General features: G+C 45.7%; 1 protein-coding gene and 1 long non-coding RNA gene across 6 annotated transcripts; both read right to left on the bottom strand.

The window, feature by feature from the left end:
• Positions 1-415: 415 nt before the first annotated feature.
• LOC109736929 (uncharacterized) lies at positions 416-13,009 on the bottom strand. Of its 5 annotated transcripts, XR_005772027.3 has the most exons (16): positions 12,577-13,009; positions 12,296-12,441; positions 11,680-11,770; positions 11,480-11,542; positions 10,539-10,699; positions 9,334-9,520; positions 8,702-8,867; positions 7,279-7,375; positions 6,247-6,433; positions 5,640-5,759; positions 4,358-4,530; positions 3,166-3,325; positions 1,631-1,748; positions 1,386-1,520; positions 1,021-1,082; positions 416-885 (listed from the first exon to the last, which is right to left on the bottom strand). It is a non-coding gene; the product is annotated as an uncharacterized lncRNA (long non-coding RNA). The 5 variants fall into 5 exon arrangements; XR_005772026.3 differs by lacking the exon at positions 1,021-1,082; XR_006671766.2 differs by lacking the exon at positions 1,386-1,520.
• Positions 13,010-16,774: 3,765 nt separating this feature from the next.
• Positions 16,775-18,652, bottom strand: LOC109736930 (G-type lectin S-receptor-like serine/threonine-protein kinase At1g11303). Its single transcript, XM_073495900.1, has 2 exons — positions 17,422-18,652; positions 16,775-17,275 (listed from the first exon to the last, which is right to left on the bottom strand). The coding sequence occupies exons 1-2, from the start codon at positions 17,776-17,778 to the stop codon at positions 16,775-16,777; spliced, it is 858 nt and encodes a 285-aa protein (XP_073352001.1). The 5' UTR covers positions 17,779-18,652.
• Between the last annotated feature and the right edge of the window lie 2,180 nt (positions 18,653-20,832).

The raw sequence follows: 20,832 nt of genomic DNA, 5'->3' as shown, positions 1-20,832 counted from the left end.
AAATAAACAGTGATATCTCTCCCAGTTTAGCTCTAATTCAAGTCTTACTTTTTCAATATTCATAAAATTCAAGATAATATGATTGTACTAAATTTGTTCATTTTGGGTTATTATTTTTCAGAGAAATATAAATCATTTTGGGGGGTTTTGTTTCCTTCTTTCCTAGCAAATAGATGACAATGCAACTGAAGATTTCAACAAAAGACCATAGCATCACCAAGACTTGATTTAGCAAAGTAATGCTGCTACCAGTACGTGGATTTGAAAATCGCCACAGCAGCCTTTTTCTGCGTCCCTATTACTACAGTGGCAACTGAAGCAAGATGAACTTTTATTTGACCACCACCATGATGATTAGCTCTTCTGTATTCAGAAAGCAAAAACGACAAGATGACCCATCAGTTCATACATTGGGTAAAAGCAAAACCTACACCTCTGAGAATGATTACCAAGTCAAAAACATGTTCAAAAATTACAACATACAACTATATTCTGGTTTGGATTCAGAAAACAAACATCACACTGTTTGAAACTCGTTCCAACAGATCATCGACAACAAATCATGATTTTGCGAACCCTGAAATGCACCTCTCGTCTCCTATAGAGAAGGAGAGACATTGCTTTTCAGAGAGACAACGGTTCAATACAAAATGAGCACCTAGCAAAACAAGTACCCATGCGGAACAACATCACATTCACATGCAGCAGCAACCCTGCACAGATAACCGAAATGCAATGCAAACTACCAGACTTCCAATAGACCGCGAAGCTCCATCTATCTGTCTTCTCGCCCCACTTTGCCCTCCGGAGGATAAAAAAAACCTTAAACGATGACTGTGGGTGCACCATGTCCAGCACAGATTTCTTCTCACCATCCTCACCATCCTGGGCAAAGAGCGAGAGAGAACAAGATCAATAATAGTGTATTCTGGAGCACAACACATGTCACAGGTCAATAACATCACAAATCCTAGAATGTCCGGAGGAAATATGTAAAAGAAGTCAAGTGCAACAAATTACTTGTAAATCTAGTAAACCCCATGATTTTCTACTACTATCTTCACTGCGCGCGCAGCACAAATCTGAAAATAAACACACTATCCCAAAGATTAGGTAAATTATCCTGTTCTCATCAGAACTACTCCATAGAAATTGCAGGATGTAGAAAGGAAAAACGTAAAAAGAGCAGACCTGCCTACAACTGGGCATGATTTTTTTTTCAGTCAAGCAACATGTTCAAAAGTTATATCCTAATGTATTCTGGTAGGGATTCAGAAAACAAACACCACACTATTTGAAACTCAGAAATTAATTCCATTCCATGACAAATCATGATTTTCCGAATTCCAAAAAGCATGCATCTCTCTCCTAAAGAGAAGCAGTACCTTGGGTTTCAAAGAGATAGCACTTGGATACAAAACGAGCTAACAGCTAGCACCCATCAAGCACTCGCCAGAACAGCATCACATTGCACAGTTTGACAAAATGGTAGATGACCTTCCCACAAGCCAAACCCTACCCTAGAAATTACCATGATTCGAAGGTCATGAGCCCATGATCACAACACGGACTCGACAAAATGGACAGGCACCACAGAGAATGGGATAGAGCAGGGAGAGCAAGTAGTTACCTGAACCACAGTCTAAGGAGAGGCATATGCGGCGCGGTGAACTCACTGACATCACATAGGGAGAGAACTGCTGCTAGATGCCCATTGACAAGTCGTGTGTTCCACCCGTACAAGAACCCTGGTAATCAGAAAATCATATCACTATCAGATAAAATAATCACAAAATTAGAAATTCAATGCTAAATCCACTATAACGGCGACGCTGGTTATCATAAGGCCATCACAAGAAGCACAAATGTTGGAATCACATATCAAGAATTCACATTGCTGTAGGCCCCAATCAAGCACCCACACATCTGGATTTGTCATCCAAAAGAGAACATTTGCATGCAAGAGACCACATTGCTTGATGCTATAACTATTGTGTGCTGACAATGCCAAACTGCATTGTTCTAGCACATGCCACATTGCTAAATACTTACTAACATGAAGAACATCATTCTGATACTATTCATCGAAGGCGCAACAAATTAATATTTTGGAATTCTTACACTTGGTACAAAAAAAGTATGGACTCAAACTAGAGCATCACAGGTACAAATGCACCTCATTATTTTTGGGTGTCTTGGTAAGAACTATCACGAAACCTACACTACTACAGGATAAAAAACAGTAGCATAATATTGATCACAAAACTATTGTACCAGTGACGAACAACTTAGTTATGCAAACAAAAAAATTAAGAGGTAACATGACACTGTTTAACTGACTGAGCAAACAGCACAAGGACAGACTATTTCCTATAACCATTATCACAAAAGCATCTCTCACAGATGAGAGCTATGTGGATGGCAAACCAAAGAGCAATATTCCAGACTAAACTTGAACAATTACCATTTGCCTACTTCAGAAAATATCACAATCAAAATTAGCCAAGAATTTCAGGAATTCTCTGAAAAAATCAATCTATAAATCATGTATTATTATTTTTCCTCAAGGAGTTCAGTGTTAATTTCCATTACTGTCTCCATGACACAGTGAGCACCTGCTCATCTTCAACTGGCTATCTATGTCAGCATTATCTGGTGCATTATTAGATAAATCGTTTATTTCTTGAAAAACATGATATGCTGAGTATATCTCCTTTGCTTCCAGGCATTGGTGTAATTCACTGTTAGCGCATCGCACCCCCGGACGAATTCAAAAACCAACAGACATGATACTGCTGAAGAAACAGACATATGTGAACAGAAAATAAGGAACACACTAGCATGATCCATTGCGCCCTACTGATCAAAACGTTGCAAATGTTGGCAACACAGGTGACCAATTAAACATATAATGCCAAAATATGCGAGTTAGGTGTCACCAGTCAACTATCCTAAAACAGCACTTGCCAAACGCATCGGTGGCTTTGGATTGCTACGGTTTCGAAAAAAACTATGCTGCCAAAGCCTGAACATGTCAACAGTAACAACATCATTGGCCACGGCCAGACCACAAGCTAGTATCACCATCTCGATGGCCGGAGCAGAGCTATCTTGAAAGCTAGTTTCCATAGAAGAAAAGGAGGAAGAAGAAACCAGGGACTCTACCTAAGTAGTTATAGCCAAGGAGGCAGTCATGGGAGCCTAGATCATCACACCATGTTCATACAGCTGGATGGTCTCAAGGTCCATGCTGTTCACGTCCCAGGTCGATACGTCTCTCTGTCCACTGGCCCAATTCAGTGGCTCACTATGGCACATCATGTGGCTGCATAATTACATTACAGTGTATACAAGTCAGTATGGTAAAGAGAAATGGAAAAAACAATGTCAAAAAACGTCTTATATTAAGTTACAGAGGTAGTATATTTGCATCATCATGGTTATATCATGGATTGTAAACTCCAGCTACAGCACTGAATAGTTTTTTTCCTTATCAGTTTCCCTTTTCCATACAAATACACATGATTTATAGCTAACACTGGACAGATGACACTGAGAATTTCTGCTGACACTATAGCACATCGCATTAATATGGTTTGACTCCAAGAAAGTGGTAGCACATGTTCTATTGAAATGCTACAAAATATGAAAAGTGTGGCATCCAAGCATTTTGTTCTGTTTGATAGCCATTAACAGTCAAAAGCCTAGCACATAGATCCTACCAAACAGAGGATGGACCATCACCAAACCCTCTAGCAACAGTAGCATGCAGTTGAAAAGGGGCCCAACCAGCACAGAATCACAAGAGACGAATTCCATTGACAAGAAAGATTATCACAAAATTCTAAATCATCGGCTCGATGGCTGACGCCAGAGGCCCAATTAAACATATAAGACTAAAATATGTGAGTTAGGTGTTGCCAGTCAAAACTACCCTTAAACGCATCGGTGATTACTTCGGTTTTGACAAAACACTGCGACCAAAGCCTGAATGTGTCAATACTAACAACATCGGCCATAGACCACAAGCATTACGAGGCTGTTTGGTTTGCGCCTGTGTCTGCCTTGCCAATCACAGGCTTGCCAAATAATTGGCGCAGGATTTGAGCGCCCACGCCCAGCCAAAAAGTTGGCTACGAATTGAACTAAGGCTGCTGTGAGGGTGCGGGCACACAAATTTTTTGGCCTCCGTCCAAATCAGCGCCCAAGCTGGGTCAACGGCCAAAATTTTGGCAGGGCGTCTCAGGGCACTGATCCAAACAACCCCTACATCATCAGCTCAATGGCCAGAGCAGAGCAGTCTTGAAAGCTATTTCCCAAAGCAGACAAAGGAGGAGGGAGAAACCAGGGACTCTACCTAAGTAGTTGTAGCGAAGGAGACAGTCATGGGAACCCAGATCATCACACCATGTCCGGACTGCTGGATGGCTCAATGCCCATGCTGCTCACGTCTCAGCTGACCCTGGAGATGTCGACACGTCTCTCTGTCCACTAGCCCAATTCAGTGGCTCGCTCTGCCGCAACCACTTCCTGCATAATTACATCGTAGTGTTATAAGTCGGCATGGTAAAGAGAAATGGAAAAAGGTATATTTTTTTCATCATGGTTATATTATGGATTGTACTCCAGCCACATATGCACTGAACAGGAAAGCAGGTGGCAGGCCTCATTATTCTCTTGAAAATTTACAGCTTTCAGTGTATAATTGGAGCTCAGACTCTACCATTAGTAATCCCTGATATATGACAGCCATAGCAAATTGATGGCAAACTTCTAAATGAACCTATGTGTATGGCTTTTGCAACAGTTTGTAACAGTATATCACTAAGCAATGTATCAGATGAATGCAGGAAATATTAGAGGATTAAACTTGTCCAAGGGCATTCGGTGTATAAGGTCTTTCAAGAGTAAAGTCATAACCAGGAAAATCATCCAAGTGCTCTTTAACTATGGCATGCATCACGTTTAGCAAAGTTTGTTTCAAATAAAGGAATGCAGGGCTACTGGTTAATTAAGATCATCCAAGTGCTTTTCCATTAGTAATTAACCAACCAGCTATAAATCCACGATATTATCAAACTTTAACTTTATTTTCAACTTTTAAGTGATAGAATAGAAGTGTTAACTTTTAGCATGCCGCTACAAGAGGTAATTCTAGTCTCTAGGCTGCTAAAGATCCTAGCATATACGAGAAGACTTGGGCAGCATGGCATGGTCGCTTTAATTGGGCGGCCGTTTTCACATGCAGGTCAGCTCCTTGAGTGTAGCTGAGTTAGGTGCTGCTAGTCAAAACTACCCAAGAACAGTACTTGACAAAACACATCGTTGGATTTGCTAAAAAACTAACAAAAACTATGGTATATAGAAACATAAGTACTTATTGCCCAGGCATTGCAATACTGAGGTTTTGGGTTACTAAAGTTTTGAATAAATAAATCTGCTGCTAAAGCCTGAACATGTCAACAGTAACAACATGGCCACTAACCACCACTACAGACCACAAGCACTATATCATTGGCTCGATGGCCAGAGCAGAGCATAGTCTTGAAAACTAGTTCCCAGAGCAGACAGAAGGAAGGAGAAACCACAGATTCAACTAAGTTATTGTAGCCAGTCATGGGAGCCCCAGATCATCACACCTGTGTACGGACTGCTGGATGGTCTTAGATACCAAATTCACATGGCCCTTGGGCATATCAAGGTCCCCTAGCATGTAATAACCAAGACTTTCAGGGTTTTTTTTCTTTACCTAAGCTCTCCTGTAATATTCAAACATCCAAGTCAGGTATCTCTCGAATGGACACAACACAAAATGATAGCATAACATTATTTGAGAATTGAGATTAATCAACCCATAGCCATGCTGCTAAACATCCTAGAATCTAGGAGAAGACTAGACTTTCATGACGTGGCCACATGAATTGGCAGCAATTTTCACACGCAGGTCAGCTCCTTGAATGTAGCTGAGGTATGCGCTACCAGTCAAAACTACCCTAAAACACCACTTCCAAACGCGCCGGTGGTTTTGCTAAAACTGAGAAAAACTAGGTTCAAGGAAACAGAAGTGTGCTGCAAAAGCCTGAACATGTAAACAGTAACGACATGGCAACTGACCACCACCACAAACCACAAGCACTAGAGACCACGGTAACAATTGTTTATTGGCTCGATGGCCACAGCATAGCATAGTTTTCAAAGCTAGTTCCCAGAGCATACAGAGAAGGAAGGAGAAACCAGGGACTCTACCTAAGTATTTGCAGCCAAGGAGGCAGTCATGGGAGCCCAGATCATCACACCATGTACATACCGCCAGATGGTCGAGGTCCATGTTTTTCACGTCCCAGCTGGTCCACGCTGACACCGGACACGTCAATACGCTACGCCCCTCTGTCCACTGGCCCAATTCAATGGCTCGCTATGGCACAACTGGTGGCTGCATAATTACATTACAGTGTATAAGTCGGTATGGTAAAGAGAAATGGGAAAAACAGTGTCAAAAGTTACAGAGGTAGTATATTTTTGTCATCATGGTTATATCATGGATTGTAAACACCAGCTGTTGCACTGAATAATATTTTCTTTCCTTATCAGTTTCACCTTTGCCACACAATTACACGTGATTTACGGCTAACACTGGACAGATAACACTAGAGAATTTCTGCTGACACTATAGCACATCGCATTAATATGATTGACTCCAAGAAAATGGTAGCACCTGTTCTATCGAAATGCTACAAAATATGAAAAGAGTGGCATGCAAGTATTTACCCAAAAACGCACCACACTGCGCAGTATGCAAGCATTTTGTTCTACTTGATAGCAACAGTCAAAAGCCTAGCACAGAGATCCTACCAAACAGAGCATGGACCATCACCAAGCCCTGTAGCAGCGGTAGCATGCAGCTGAAAAAGGCCTAACCAGCACAAGATCACAAGAGACGAATTTCATTGACAAGAAAGATGATCACAATGATAAATCATCAGCTCGATGGCTGTCACCAGAGATACCCAATTAAACATACAAGGGCAAAATATGTGAGTTAGATGTTATCAGTCAAAACTAACTAAAACAAACGCATCAATGGTTTTGCTAAAACTGAGGTTTTGGATTACTACGGTTTTCATAAAACAGTGCTGCCGAAGCCTGAATGTGTAAACAGCAACAACATCGGCCACAGACCACAAGCACGATATCATCAGCTCGATAGCCAGAGTAGAGAAGTCTCGAAAGCTAGTTCCTAAAGCAGACAAAGGAGGAAGGAGAAACCAGGGACTCGACCTAAGTAGATATAGCCAAGGAGACACTCATCGGAGACCAGATCATCACACCATGTCCACTGGCCCAATTCAGTGGCTCGCTTTAGCGAAACCAGTGGCTGCATAATTACATTAAAGTGTATAAGTCAGTATGGAAAAGAGAAACAAAAAAAGGTAAAAAAATTCATCATGATTATATTATGGATTGTAAACTCCAGCTTCATATCCACTGAAAAGTAAAGCAGGTGGCAGGCCTCATTATTCTTTTGAAAATTGGCATCTTTCACTGTATAATAGGAGCTCAGCCTCTACCATTAGTAGTCCTTGACATATGATAGCCATAGCAAAGTGATGGCAAACTTCCAAATGAACCAATGTGTATGGCTTCTGTACCAGTTTTACAGTTTGTGACATTTTAGTCAAACTAGCCTTAACTACTGACAGCATATCACTAAGCAATTAGATGAAAGCAGGAAAGATTAGAGCTTTTAATATAACTTTGTTCATCCAAAAAATACACCATCTACAATGCAGACCTACAAAGCAAAGGACATAAAAGACCCCCAAGAGAACTATTCCAGCCAAAGAGTAGAGGATGGAACATCAAAAGTTAAGGAGCTAAGGGCCACTGTTAGATCACGTAACATTTCAAGGGATTTAACTTGTCCAAGGGCATTCAGTGTATAAGGTCTTTCAGGAGTAAAGTCATAACTAGGAAAATCATCCAAGTGCTCTTTAACTATGACATGCATCAAGTTTAGCAAAGTTTGTTTCAAGGAAAGGAATGCAGGGGCTACTGGTTAAAATCATCCAAGTGCTTTTCCATTTGTGATTAACCAACCAGCTATAAATCAACGATATCCTCAAATTTATTAACTTTCATTTCAACTTTTTAAGTGATAGAATAGAAGTGTTAAGAGTTAGTCGCAAGATCTTATGGGTTTCACCTCTAGCCTACCCCAACTTGTTTGGGACTAAAGACTTTGTTGTTGTTGGTGGTGGTGGTGGTGGTGGTGCAAGAGGTAATTCTAGCCTCTAGGCTGCTAAAGATCCTAGCATCTAGGACAAGGCTTGTGCGGCATGCCATGGCCACTTTAATTGGGCGGCCGTTTTCACATGCAGGTCAGCTCCTTGAGTGTAGCTGAGTTAGGTGCTGCTAGTCAAAATTACCTAAAAACACTTGCCAATCGCATCATTGGATTTGTTAAAACTCAAAAAAAAAGATATATAGAAACATAAGCATTTATTGCCCAGGCATTGCAAAAACTGAGGTTTTGGATTACTAAAATGTGTTGCCAAAGCCGGAATGTGTCAACAGTAACAGCATGGCCACTAACCACCAATACAGACCACAAGCACCATATCATTGGCTCAGTGGCCAGAGCAGAGCCTCGAAAACTAGCTCCCAGAGTAGACAAAGATTGAAGGAGAAACTAGGGACTCACCAAGTTATTGTAGCCAAGCAGACAGTCATGGGAGCCCAAATCATCAACCCCGCGTACAGACTGCTGGATGGTCTCAGCTATCAAATCAACGTGTCCTTTGGGCATATCAAGATCCCCTAGTATGTAATAACCATGACTTCCAGTTTTTATCTTTATCTAAGATGTCCTGTAATATTCAAACATCCAAGTCAGGTATCTCTCGAATGGACACAACACAAAATGATAGCATAACATTATTTGAGATTAATAGTCATGCTGCTAAACATCCTAGCATCTAGGAGAAGACTAGACTTTCATGACATGGCCACGTGATTTGGGCAGCCATTTTCACACTCAAGTCAGCTCCTTGAATGTAGATGAGGTAGGCGCTGCCAGTCAAAACTACCCTAAAACACCACTTCCAAATGAACAAGTGGTTTTGCTAAAACTGAGAAAAACTAGGTTTATAGAAACAGAAGTGTGTTGCAAAATCCTGAACATGTCAACAGTAACAACCTGGCCACTGACCACCACGACAGACTACAAGCACTGTAGACCACAGTAACAATTGTTTATTGGCTCAATGGCCAGAGCATAGCAGTATTGAAAGCTAGTTCCCAGAGCATATAGAGAAGGAGAAACCAGGGATTCACCTAAGTTGTTGTAGCCAACGAGGCAGGCATGGGAGCCCGAATCATCACACCGTGTACAGAATGCTGGATGGTCTCACTGTCGAGCCCCTTGCGCTTGACAACCGAATCCACATGGCCCTTGGGCATATCAAGGTCCCCCAGCATGTAACAACCATGACTTCCAGGTTTTTTATTTACCTAAGCTATCCTGTAATATTCAAACATCCAAGTCAGGTATCTATCGAATGGACACAACACAAAATGATAACATAACATTATTTGAGATTAATCAACACATAGCCATGCTATAGGAAAAAGGAACAATAAGTACATCATGAACCCAAATAATCTAGATCGATAACCCACATAAATAAACCTGTTACCAGTAACATGACTAGAGAGAGAGAGTCACTATATCATGATTAAAGGCTCCAATATGAACAAGAGTATAATTTTGACTCCGGGTAAATGTGGAGCCAATCCAATGTTCACAGAACACGAATAAATGCCAAATAACAGTATAATAGTAGCATATAAGTTATTGACTATCCAAACACAAATAACTTGTGTGCTTTGGCGAGTCGTCCTCTCCTCCTATACCAGGATTTCTAAAAGACCATCTATGTGCATATTTACAATCTGTGTCCATCTATGCAGAGCGTTCACTAACACCAATTGTCCATCTATGTGCAAAAAGAATACCACAAATGTTGCTATGCTGCAAGCACGAGTATTTAATTGATTCACCGATAGAAGAACATTAAGAGCAAACAAAGCACATAGATGGACACATATCTAACCATTTATATCTCCAATCTGTGTTTAGCATAAAGATGGACAGTGATTATTATTATTTTCCTGCCAATACCAGGAAGGATTTCTAAAAGCCAATGTCTTCCTAAGAGTCCTACTACTCCCATCTTTCTCCATCTCCCTTACATACATATGCAGTATAGCCAAGCAATGCATCAGCCAACAGGAAAAAAAGGCCTGGACAAGACGCACGAAAGGAGATGATTTTATTTTGGTACGCGACGCCCATGCCGTCACCAACTAAAGCAAATCAACGATGATCCATTCAGAAATTAATCCATGCACTAAAGAACAACGATGAAGCTGTTCGGAATTCAGAAATTCACTCATCCATGCACACAAAAATTAACTCAACTCAATGGCATGGGCACATTGAGCATTAGAGGGGCAGAGAAAAGGAGACATTGGGGTACCTATGCCGGATGAAGGCGTCGAGCAGAGATGTTTTCACCCGCGCATGCCACACGGCGGCCACTTGTGCATGAGCTCAGAAAAGAGGAAATGTTACAGCCTCTGCAACTTGGTGATCCTGGCGATGCTGTGCGAGATGATGCAGCCGAGCTAAGGAGATATACTGCAACAATGTTGAGCACTAGATTAAGGAGGATTGCAACTTGATAGAAAGCCTGAAGAAATAACAAGTTAGGTAACAGAATGACCTCAAATATGAAGAGTAAATTGCATATACATATATAGCAAACAAGCAGGTAGAGACAGCTTAAGCGTGCCGAAAACAAACTATGGTGGCACTTAATTGCAGAATTGAAGAAACTCAGTAAACAGCATGATGAGGCTGACACTATAGATGTACTGGCAGCAACTTAAAACAACTGCTTGTAATGCAACCAATAACGAGCATAATCTTGTGTGTGATATACAAAACTAAACCGTTCAACTAGCATCATCACAAAAAGCTCCAGACCGACCAGTTACTTGACCTCCGCTCGTCTAGATTCAAGTCAAGCTTGAGCTTGACATGAAGTGAATCAGAGAGATGTATGTATTTAACCAAGTGCTGCCAGTATACGATATACCACATTGTTTTTCACTTGACCAAACAGTTACACTTGCAGATACCCTTGACGAAATAACGACATGGGTTGAGTTATGTAAATATTCATTTTTTAGGCATATCTATTGTTTTTATTTCTTAAAAATCATGGCGCTCAGTTGGTAGACGACGATTAGTTGTTCAGAAGTCAAGCACAAAATATTCTACTTGTTTGGGGGGTAAATGTTGAATACTCGGCATTGACAGAAAGTTCAATCCCAAGTGTGAAACTTGCATGGTCGCAAACCTCAACCCTTATTAGTAAACAAAGAGAAAGTAGGGGAGATGAACTGAGTGACTTACCAATCGACGAAGAAGCCGCCACCAGCGGGGTGGGTCAGGAGGCCTCCTTGCAGGTAGTTGGCTCTGAGGAAACCGAAGAACAGATTCAGAACCAAAACACCGACTTTTTGTTTCAGCAGTCCAATAAATCAATCTACCACCAAGCAAGCAAAATCCAACAAACAAGTATCAGCTAGATGGTATACTGGTGGCATACGTACATTGGTCTGAGCTCGAAGCAGTAATTGATCTCTGCTCTGAAATAGGCTGTTCTTGTAGATCTGGACATGTAGGTTGGTCTCATGCAGTGATCTGAAAGAGGAAACAAGGGATTTGAGGCCGATGGAGGTTGTTTCATACTACCTCTGTCCCATAATATAAGATGTTTTTGCAAGTTGTTTTAGCTTGCAAAAATGTCATATATTGTGGGGTGGAGGAAGTAGCTCTGAAAAATTAAAATGGAACTACGTAGACATGAGAACATCAAAAAGACGAACAAGACTCATAGGTAAATATGTAAACATGAGACAATCAACCAGTCGCATCAGCATAGAGCAGGAACTGGTGACTACTACGCCCTTTTTTGCCAACGGAACAAGAGACTAGTAGAATAATAAAATCCACTCATCTATGGAGAAGAAGCAAACTGCAGTACGGTTCATAGGAAAAGAAAGGATAGTCATTGCGTCCATTCACTCACCAACCCATCCAAATCCACAGGAAATAAGGGTACGCTCATGAATCAATAAAAGAGATTCTTGGCCGCAATTGGACTAGAACGGAGACCTGGATCGGATCGACTCGGGGCGCGTAGCAGGAGGGCGGGTCAGGGCTTACCGAGGAGGGAGGAAGAAAAGGTCTCCGCTCCGGTCCGGTCGGGTCAGCTCCAGCAGTAGGGGAGGAAGCTTGGGGAGGCGTGCGGCAGTCTCTGCAGCTTGGTGAGCCAGCCGGTGCTGGGCGAGATGATGATGCAGGGGAGATTTCTGCCACACAAACACAACAACAAAGAGGATTATTCATCCACATCCACGGGTGAGGCAGGAAGCAATCGAACAAGGAACGCATCCACACATGCATACATGGTGAAGCAATCCAGCGGAGAGAGAGGAAAAAAGGACCTAAAATCAAGGAGGGGGTGGGGAAGACGCCGCAGGGGTTGGGGAGAGCCGCCTCGTCGCGCGGGAAAGGAAGCGGTGGCCGCCACCTCCTCCTTTTTCCGGAGCGGCAGGATTGGGGACCTCGAGCACGTCCGTCGCGGCGTAGCTCGGAGCCCTGGAGGACGGCGCGGATCTGGCCGCCGCCTGGCCTGCTGCTCGATTGGGGCGTAGGGAACGCAGAGAAGGCGGGGGGGGGGGGGGGGGGGGGGGGGGGGGGGGGGGGTTCTCCCCGGCGGCCGGCGGTGGGCGAGAGGGCGGATCCCGGGGAGCGAGGTCGCCGGTGGGTGGGGGCGGCGGCGTTGGGGGGAGGGAGGCGAGTGAATCGCGGGAGAGGGGGAATGGATGGGAAAGAGTGGGTCGGGGATGGGGTTAGGTTTCTTTCCTCTCTTCTCCTTTCGTTTGAACTCTCCCGCCGCCAAATATTTCGGGCAGCGCCACCTCTCTGATTGAGCGCCAATATTTTCGTTTCAGCGGGAAAGACGCGTCAGAACAGAAATTGAGCGGGTTCCGTCTCTTTGTTGACCCAAGCGCCAAATTTTTGGAGTGTCACCGCTTTGTTGATCTGAGCGCTAAATATTCGGACGGCATGGGAAATGCTTTTGACGAGAAGACAAATCATGGGGGAGGGGCTCTTTTTGAGGACATACAAGCTTTTAGCGGATGAAATTATCATAACTGCGTTGCCCGTGTTCATATGATATTTTGTATCTACATGGTAGATTAAGGAAATCCGATACGTGTGCAAAACATGTATCTAGAGTTAGTCTCTGAGTTAGTAGTGGTACGAAAGAGTAGTTTTTGCAGATCCACCGTTGGTTTCCTGGGTAACATGAACATCTTATATGGGAATTTTTTTACTTCAACCGCAATTTAATCAATGATAAAAGCATCTATATCCGAATTTCTATAGTTTACCTCGGTTAAAGATCCATCTGTGTGTGTGCGCGCGCGTGCCGGGGGGGGGGGGGGGGGAGGATGGAGATTGGTCATGAGCTCTTTCTCATTGTCGGTAACAACCCGACTACCCAACTAAGTGAACGGCCTCATGTCGCCCAATCAACCACACCTGTATGCAAATATAATAAGATGAAAATTATACCACAACCAAGCTTAACAATGGGAATGCACATGAAAACGATAGGTTTTAACCATCTCATCACATGAAATAATGACTTATCCTAAAACATGATGGCTAGTAGGATGAGTGAGCAATGCTAGTTATCAAATGATGTTTTTATTATGCGCCTTAGATGTACACGATGATCCTTATCGTGCAAACACTACGATGATGACCAACAATAATTTAAAAACAATTATAGGGTTTGTATCATGGTATTTTTTTCCTCAAACGAGCCATATTTATATTTGATACAGTTCAAAATATGTCGTGTATATTTGAGTTCCAAGAGCAGCTACAGACCCCCAAGCACATGACTTAAACAATCTAGAGCTATTTGGTTTGGTTGTTTCCAATGGAGAGGGGCCGTCGTGGGTGGCGTGTGTCATGTTAGAGCATTTTAAACATGTTGTGAGGAAGGCATAAAATGACAAGGTCATCGATGTGAAAAATTCCCAACTCGTCAAAGGTGCAAAAGTTCCTCTTGTATCATCTCAACCTCAAGGTACCATGCAAAATTAAGAGCCAATTACTAAATCTTCGGTCGATCCCAATAATGATTCTCCTACAACTATGAGTTGTAGGCACAATTCAGGGCGAAGAAACAGGGTTACGGGAAAAAGGGAAGTGTTGAGAAGCAATGGATTTTCGTCTGCTACTTCTACTACCCGCAATAAGAAGTGGGATATAAAACCATAGGGTGATCCTGATATAACAGTTCCAAGGGCCTGCGTCGACCTGAATCACGATCTTGAATATGAGAGGCCAACAAAGGAGGTCATTATACCATTTTCTATTAACATGCTCATCAAACATTCGAGGGGCATTACGTCGAGGCCTCCGAACATCAGATCAAACGTGGAGCGTGATGAATCCATGGCGACGATGGCGCTTGAAGGAAAGTAGGTGAGGGACGCGAGAGAGAGAGAGAGAGAGAGAGAGAGAGAGAGAGAGAGAGAGAGAGAGAGAGGGGCATGTGTTGATGAGTGAGGAAGAGATGGCCGTCGTTGGAAGAATGAAGTGGTAGGATTGGAGGGAATATAGGAGAAGGATACACATGCAGTACGCAAACGGCTACATGCATTGGATGTCATCGCATGTATCATCACCTCCATCTCCACCACGTACGAGGAAGGGCAAAACTGTGCCACCTACTATGGGACCTTTTTCCATTCAAAATATAGGCCACCATTTGAGGGCCCCCAAAATCCACACACTCGCATACCCTAACCTAGAGTTGTCGTTCCTGAACATCCACTGCCATCATCGAGCCTACAGGTTCCTCCCTCCTCCAATGTCCTCTCCGGCGGTACGAGGGCCGGGAACCTGGTGCCTCGGTGTTGCCATGGTGTGGGCCTGTAGATAGGTTAGGGTTTCGCGGCGACGCGTTGTTCATTGTGACGACGGCGCGGCCTGGCGGGACTGATCACCCAAGCAACATTTACTTTGGTGATGATATAACTAACGGATCAAATAAATCTTTTTTTTCTCGTACATGCATGCATGCATGCATACGTATATGCTGTGTTGTGTAATTTTCTATATATACAATTATTTTGCGGGGAATTTAATTTTCTAATATTTATTAGTGAGATCGATGGGTAGTGGTATGTATTTCCGATCGGGCGCGCTACTACTTGCATTGTGTATACGTACATACATGCTCCAGGGATTTCTTTGTCCACGGGTGTGCATGAGCTCTTTTTGTGGACGTACATGCATGTACTTAACAAGCAGTGAGAAGCCAAACCAAACCAAGCAATCCAGCTGAGGTGATCCATTAAAAGCTGCTACACCATGCACTTACGTACTCTACGTAGGAGATGCATGGCTCGCGTGAGTGTTAGTACTGTTTGTTTAGTTGACCATATACGTACGAACTTGAAGCAAGATCCAATCTTTTGATGTTAATCAAAAAAGAAAAAGAAAAAAAACGATCTTTAATTTGACCTCGAGGCGCACATGTCAAGTTGACCATACACATACCTACCTACGTCACCCGTCCTCCTCGGAAAAGTGGTGCACGGAGCGGATGTTGTAGACGGACGCCGCCAAGCTTGGGTCGGCTCGTCGTGCCGGAATAGGGTAACGTCCCGCGGCTCGATGACGGATGCCTCCCTTAGCATGGACGTCGTTTTCTGGGCCTTCCGGAAGGCCGACCGGTGAGGGAGTGGGTCGGGCGCGTCAGTAGCGAGCGATGGGAGACCGAGCTTCGCGCTGCGGTAGATCGGGAACTCCTCTTGCGCGTTGTTCGTTGAGCGGCGCCGCGATGAGTGGATCACAACGAGGATGGCCGATCACCATCTGCACGGGGCAATGGCACACAAATTAATAAGCAAGAAATAACCCATCTTTAATAAGTTGGAGATAGTGTGAGGTGCACGGCGCCTGAGCCTCCATGGGGCCTCTGCAGGTGCCAAATTCGATGGGATGGGAGGAGATGAGCCTGGAGGGGCGAAGAGGAAAGCATACGATGAAAATGCCATTTTCAAAATGGTAATAACCTATTTTCTGTGCCTCTGCAAGTGATCAAACATGCATGCATGGACGCCCGCCGTTTTCTGTGCCTTCCGGGAGGCCGGCCGGCGAGGTGGAGTGTGTCGGCAGCGGCAGCGTTGCACTCGTCGCCGGCCGGTGAGTCAGCTAGGTAGAAATAATGGAACTTCTTGTGCGCGTTGAGAAAGACTCCTCCATCTTTACCCTCTCGACGTGGAACGGACGGTCGATCCATCCATCCATCTTTAATTTAATATAATAGGACGACGATGGAAGAAACAAGTTGCGCGGTGGCCGGCGCTCGCTCGGGAGCATTGTGTCGGACAGATACGGCCGGTGCGTGTGCTACGCGCGGCACCCCGTACGTGGGGACATGCATGCAAGAAAGAGATTGATGCCTGCCTCGCTGACAAAGAAGTCCCTTTGTTCCTCTCGTTGACGACGACGGAGCTCCACCTCATCGAATCGAATCGGATGAATGCAGCTAGCTAAGCTAGCAGTGTGAGAGATTCTCTCAGAGAAGCAGGCAGTAGCTACGGCCTTTGATTAATTTTCAAGCCAACTGGCATACGCGTACGCTACACATGAGCAGCTGCTGCTGCACTCTGCCGCGCAGTCATCAAAGCTTTTGTTCCACAAACGCAAGAATCTGTCCGGCGCCTTCATGGCCGGCAAGGTCAAGAAGCCGTCCCCTCCGCCGCACCGCAGCGCCTCCTTCCGCCGGCAACCTCGGGAGAAGTTGCCGCCGGCCCACTCTGCTTCATCGCTGGGGCCGAATCCATCGAGGCACCTGCATGTTGGAATGGCGTCCGTGTTGTCGCAGTAGCCGTAGGCACCGCAGTACCCGTAGGTATTGCACTTGTAAGCTGGCGAGCGTGAGATGGGCGTCCATTCCGAGGAGCTGGCGTTCCATCTCAAGAAGGCGACCTCGCCGGAGTACTCCGCCTTGTACCACACCTTGGAGGAGCCGTCCGAGAGCCCGAACGTCGAGTAGGTCTCGCCGTCGGCGCCCGTGGAGATGGTCAGGTACATCAGCGGGCTCACGCCCTGCAGTTGCATGTTGGATGCCACACCGCCGCACGCCAGTGCGGCACGGACCCGTTCCAGAGGAAGAGCTGTAGTGGAGAGTCAGGGTCCGCCCCGACGGAGAAGGCGCCTCTGGACGGGTCTTCGGGGCCCCTCCAGGAGACAACCCGTGACGGCGGGCGCGTCCTGTGGCTCGTCCGGAGCGGCATGCCGGCGAGGATGGCGTCGCTCGGGTTCTCAAAGCTCTGCCACAGCGTGGCCGTGTTCGCCTTCCAGAGTTCGCGGCGGCCGTCGGTTTCGGACAGGACGAGGCCGGAGTCGTCGGCCACAGCGAGCATCGCCGATGAGGCGTCTGTGATGGGCTCGTCGCGGTTGGCGACCCACACGACGGTGCGGTTGCGCTGCGGGATGTCGTTGAACCATATGCCGACGTACATCTTCCCTGTTGCGTTGGAAGGGGAAAAGAAGCCCAAGGCAAACGCGCCTTGGTCGGAGACGAGGGTCCTGCTTGGAACGAGGGCCATGCCGGGGACGAGCACGCTGACGGGCGCACAGAGAAGCACCGAGTTGAAGGGCGGCCATGGAATCAGGAGGAAGAAGATGATGCAGAGGAGGATGCATGGCTTACACTACAGCAGGAACAGATTCGGCGGTGAATTCCCTCTCTTGTGGACAAAGACCGAGAAATGTCTAACAGAGGATATATAATTTCTCAACTGCGTAATGGACCCGTCTCCCGTACGTGGATGCTGGTGATGTGGCTATCAACGTCAGGATTTTATTTTTTCACTTTACCTATATGTAAATCGCCTGTTAGCTCAGTCGTTTTTTGGCCATTGATTTTGTTTTAAGATTCGTGCTTTTTCTTTTCTTTTTTTGAGCCGCAAGCTCTTTTGGTTTGTTGTATGTATGAGTTGTTTTGGTCTGTTTTATTTTACTGACCATATATTTGGGGCAACGCCTCCGCGCGTGCAACCGCCCACGCCCACTAGTGATGAGGTGATGCGTCGGTGGAGAGATGCTTCGACCATAAATGGCGATTCTAGCGGAGGCGTTCAACACGTAGAGCAGGGGTTGCGGAACAGATGCAGGGTGCTCCGGGACGCTTTACTGGGTCTGAGGAACCGGGGAGAGGAGGGGAGGCGTCGGCCCCATTTTAAGTGGCGTCAGGTGGCCTACCCGCGCCCGAACGAGGGGAATGAGACGGCCCCCTGGGTGGGGCCCGGTGGTCAGTAGGAGGGGGAAAAGAAAAGAGAGGGGATTTGGGCCGGTTGGGTGCTAGCTGGGCTGCGGCGCTGCGCTGCGTGAGCAAGAAACAGCGGGAGAGAGAGAGTTGGGCTCGGCCCAGTAGGTAAGTTATAGTAGGTTCTAGGCTTTTGCAATTTCTTTTGATTAAAATAAAACTAATAACGAATTTTAGACTAAAATAATAATTAAAAATGTTCACTATTTCTTAATTGTTATCTAAATTTTACACGAAATATTTCCTGCAACAAATAAAATAAGTTTTTGTACACTTATGTTTATTAATGCAATAGGGGTTTATTAATTTCCCCCAGAATTATTCTTCTAGGGTTTTATAAATCCCGAAAAATGAAAATTAAGTATTTCCAATTGTATTTCTGGAGAATTCATATTATCTCCTCTCATTTCTAATATATTTTTATTCGAAATATTTAAATGACTTTAAAATATCCAATTAAATTCCAAATTCAAATAAAACTTCAAAAGAACTCCAAATTTAAACTGAATCTTTTATTAAATATTCATCCTCCATATTTGAGAAAGTCGTTTTATTCTCACTCCATAATTTTGAATGTGATTTCAATATATTTCAAAAGAGTCCAAAAGAAATGAAATCCATTTTGAAATTTTTTAATAACCTTCAAACAAGTTTTTCTTTATTGGATAAAAGATTATCCAATTTTTATAACTTGGTTCGGAAAGGTTTAAACAAAGAATCAAACAGTTTTGATTTTCCCGAAAAATCATAACAGTGCACTCAGTTTTATCTTAACATTTCAAAATTTGGAAATTTTTGGGATGTTACAGAGGCTTCGTCGGACTTCATGAACATCGCCCGACGTGTTGCGTTGCACCGCCCCCTCCGTGCCGCTTCCCTGGCCGTCCTCTACTTCGTCGACACGATGCTCCGCAACGAGGAGCCGCTGAGGTAGTGGACTAGTGGCACCTTCGCGATCGCCGGAGGCACCTCCTCCTCTACAGCCTTGCCGCGTCACACGGCGTCCGATTTAGGAAAAATAAGCTACGAGCAACGAGAAATGGCCAAGCATCTGTAAGAGTGAGTGAGGTAAAACGTGTGATCCCTAGCCTCGAATCCCCCTCACCCCCTAACAAAACGTGCACGACGCAAAGTTGCGAGAGCGATAGAAGACCGTCCCACGGTCGACATGGCCATCGGCCATGAAGACCACGTTGAAGCCTTGAGACCCCACGAAAAGTACAACGGGAAGGAGAGCTGGAGTTCAGAGCAAACCAACTAAGAGCAATTCTAGCAGACCCCGCAAAACGCGTAGACCCGCAAAATTTCGGCGAGTATGCGGGCTCGTCCCAATTTTCCGACCAGAACAGAGCCCGAATACTCGCCCGGCCCGTAATTTTTTTTGCCGCAGCCCGCAAACCGCACGCTCCGAGCACTATAACTGCGGTTCTGCGACTCGTTTGCGGGTCCAAACCCTACCCCCCGCCGTCGCGAGCCACCCGATTCCCCTTTCCCCTCTCCACATTTCTCGCCGCCGGCGACCACCCGCCCCGCCTCCAGCCGCCATGTGAGGCCGAATGTGGAGCTCCGGCAGCAGATCCGGCGGCCAGAGGGACCCGGAGCGCGAGCGGCGCGTCCGGTCGGACGGCGTGAGGAAGCGCGGCGCCCGGAAGTGGACCAACCACGGGATGTCGCCGCCGGCGAGCTTCAACCGCCGCGAGACGGAGGAGTACGACTGCCGGCGCGCGTCCTTCTCCTCCGCGAGGTCTTCCTACGCCAGATCCTCCTCGTCCTCCGGCGCGGGCTTTCTCCCCGTGAAGAGGGAGTGGTCGGAGGACGAGGAGGAGCCAACGCCGTTCGCCTTCGTCCCCGTGAAGGAGGAGCCCGAGGAGCCCGCTCCGCTCGGCCGCGGCGGAGTCGTCGGGCCCGAGGACTACGTCGCGGACGTCGACGCCATTGCGGCCGCCATCACCGAGCGGAGCGTGCGCGAGGAGGCGGAGCGCCAGCGCCACGCCGAGGAGCTCGAAGACCTCGAGTGGCGGCAGGCGGTCGCCGCCAACGAGAAGGCCGAGGAGTGGTGCCGCATCCGCGCGGAGCAGGCGGCGAAGTACGTCAACCTGTGCAGCTCCGGCGAGGAGGATTGAGCGTCGCTCGGCCTCCACGGTGTCGTCCATTTTGCCGCGACCTCGCCGCCGTCAGATCCGACCCCCTCTAGTACTAGTTAACATAGCATGTAGGATGATCTATGCTTAATTTCTTGATTATGTAGTACGTATGAACCTGTAGTATGCGATGTGATGAATTATGTTTGTGCAATTTCTCCTGCGAAAGTGTTTTTTAAAATTATGCAGGTTTA

This window comes from Aegilops tauschii, chromosome 3 (assembly GCF_002575655.3).
Source record: "Aegilops tauschii subsp. strangulata cultivar AL8/78 chromosome 3, Aet v6.0, whole genome shotgun sequence".
Taxonomy (NCBI): Eukaryota; Viridiplantae; Streptophyta; class Magnoliopsida; order Poales; family Poaceae; genus Aegilops; species Aegilops tauschii.
The sequence above is the reverse complement of the archived record's forward strand: the minus strand, read 5'-3'. Positions and strand labels throughout refer to the sequence as shown.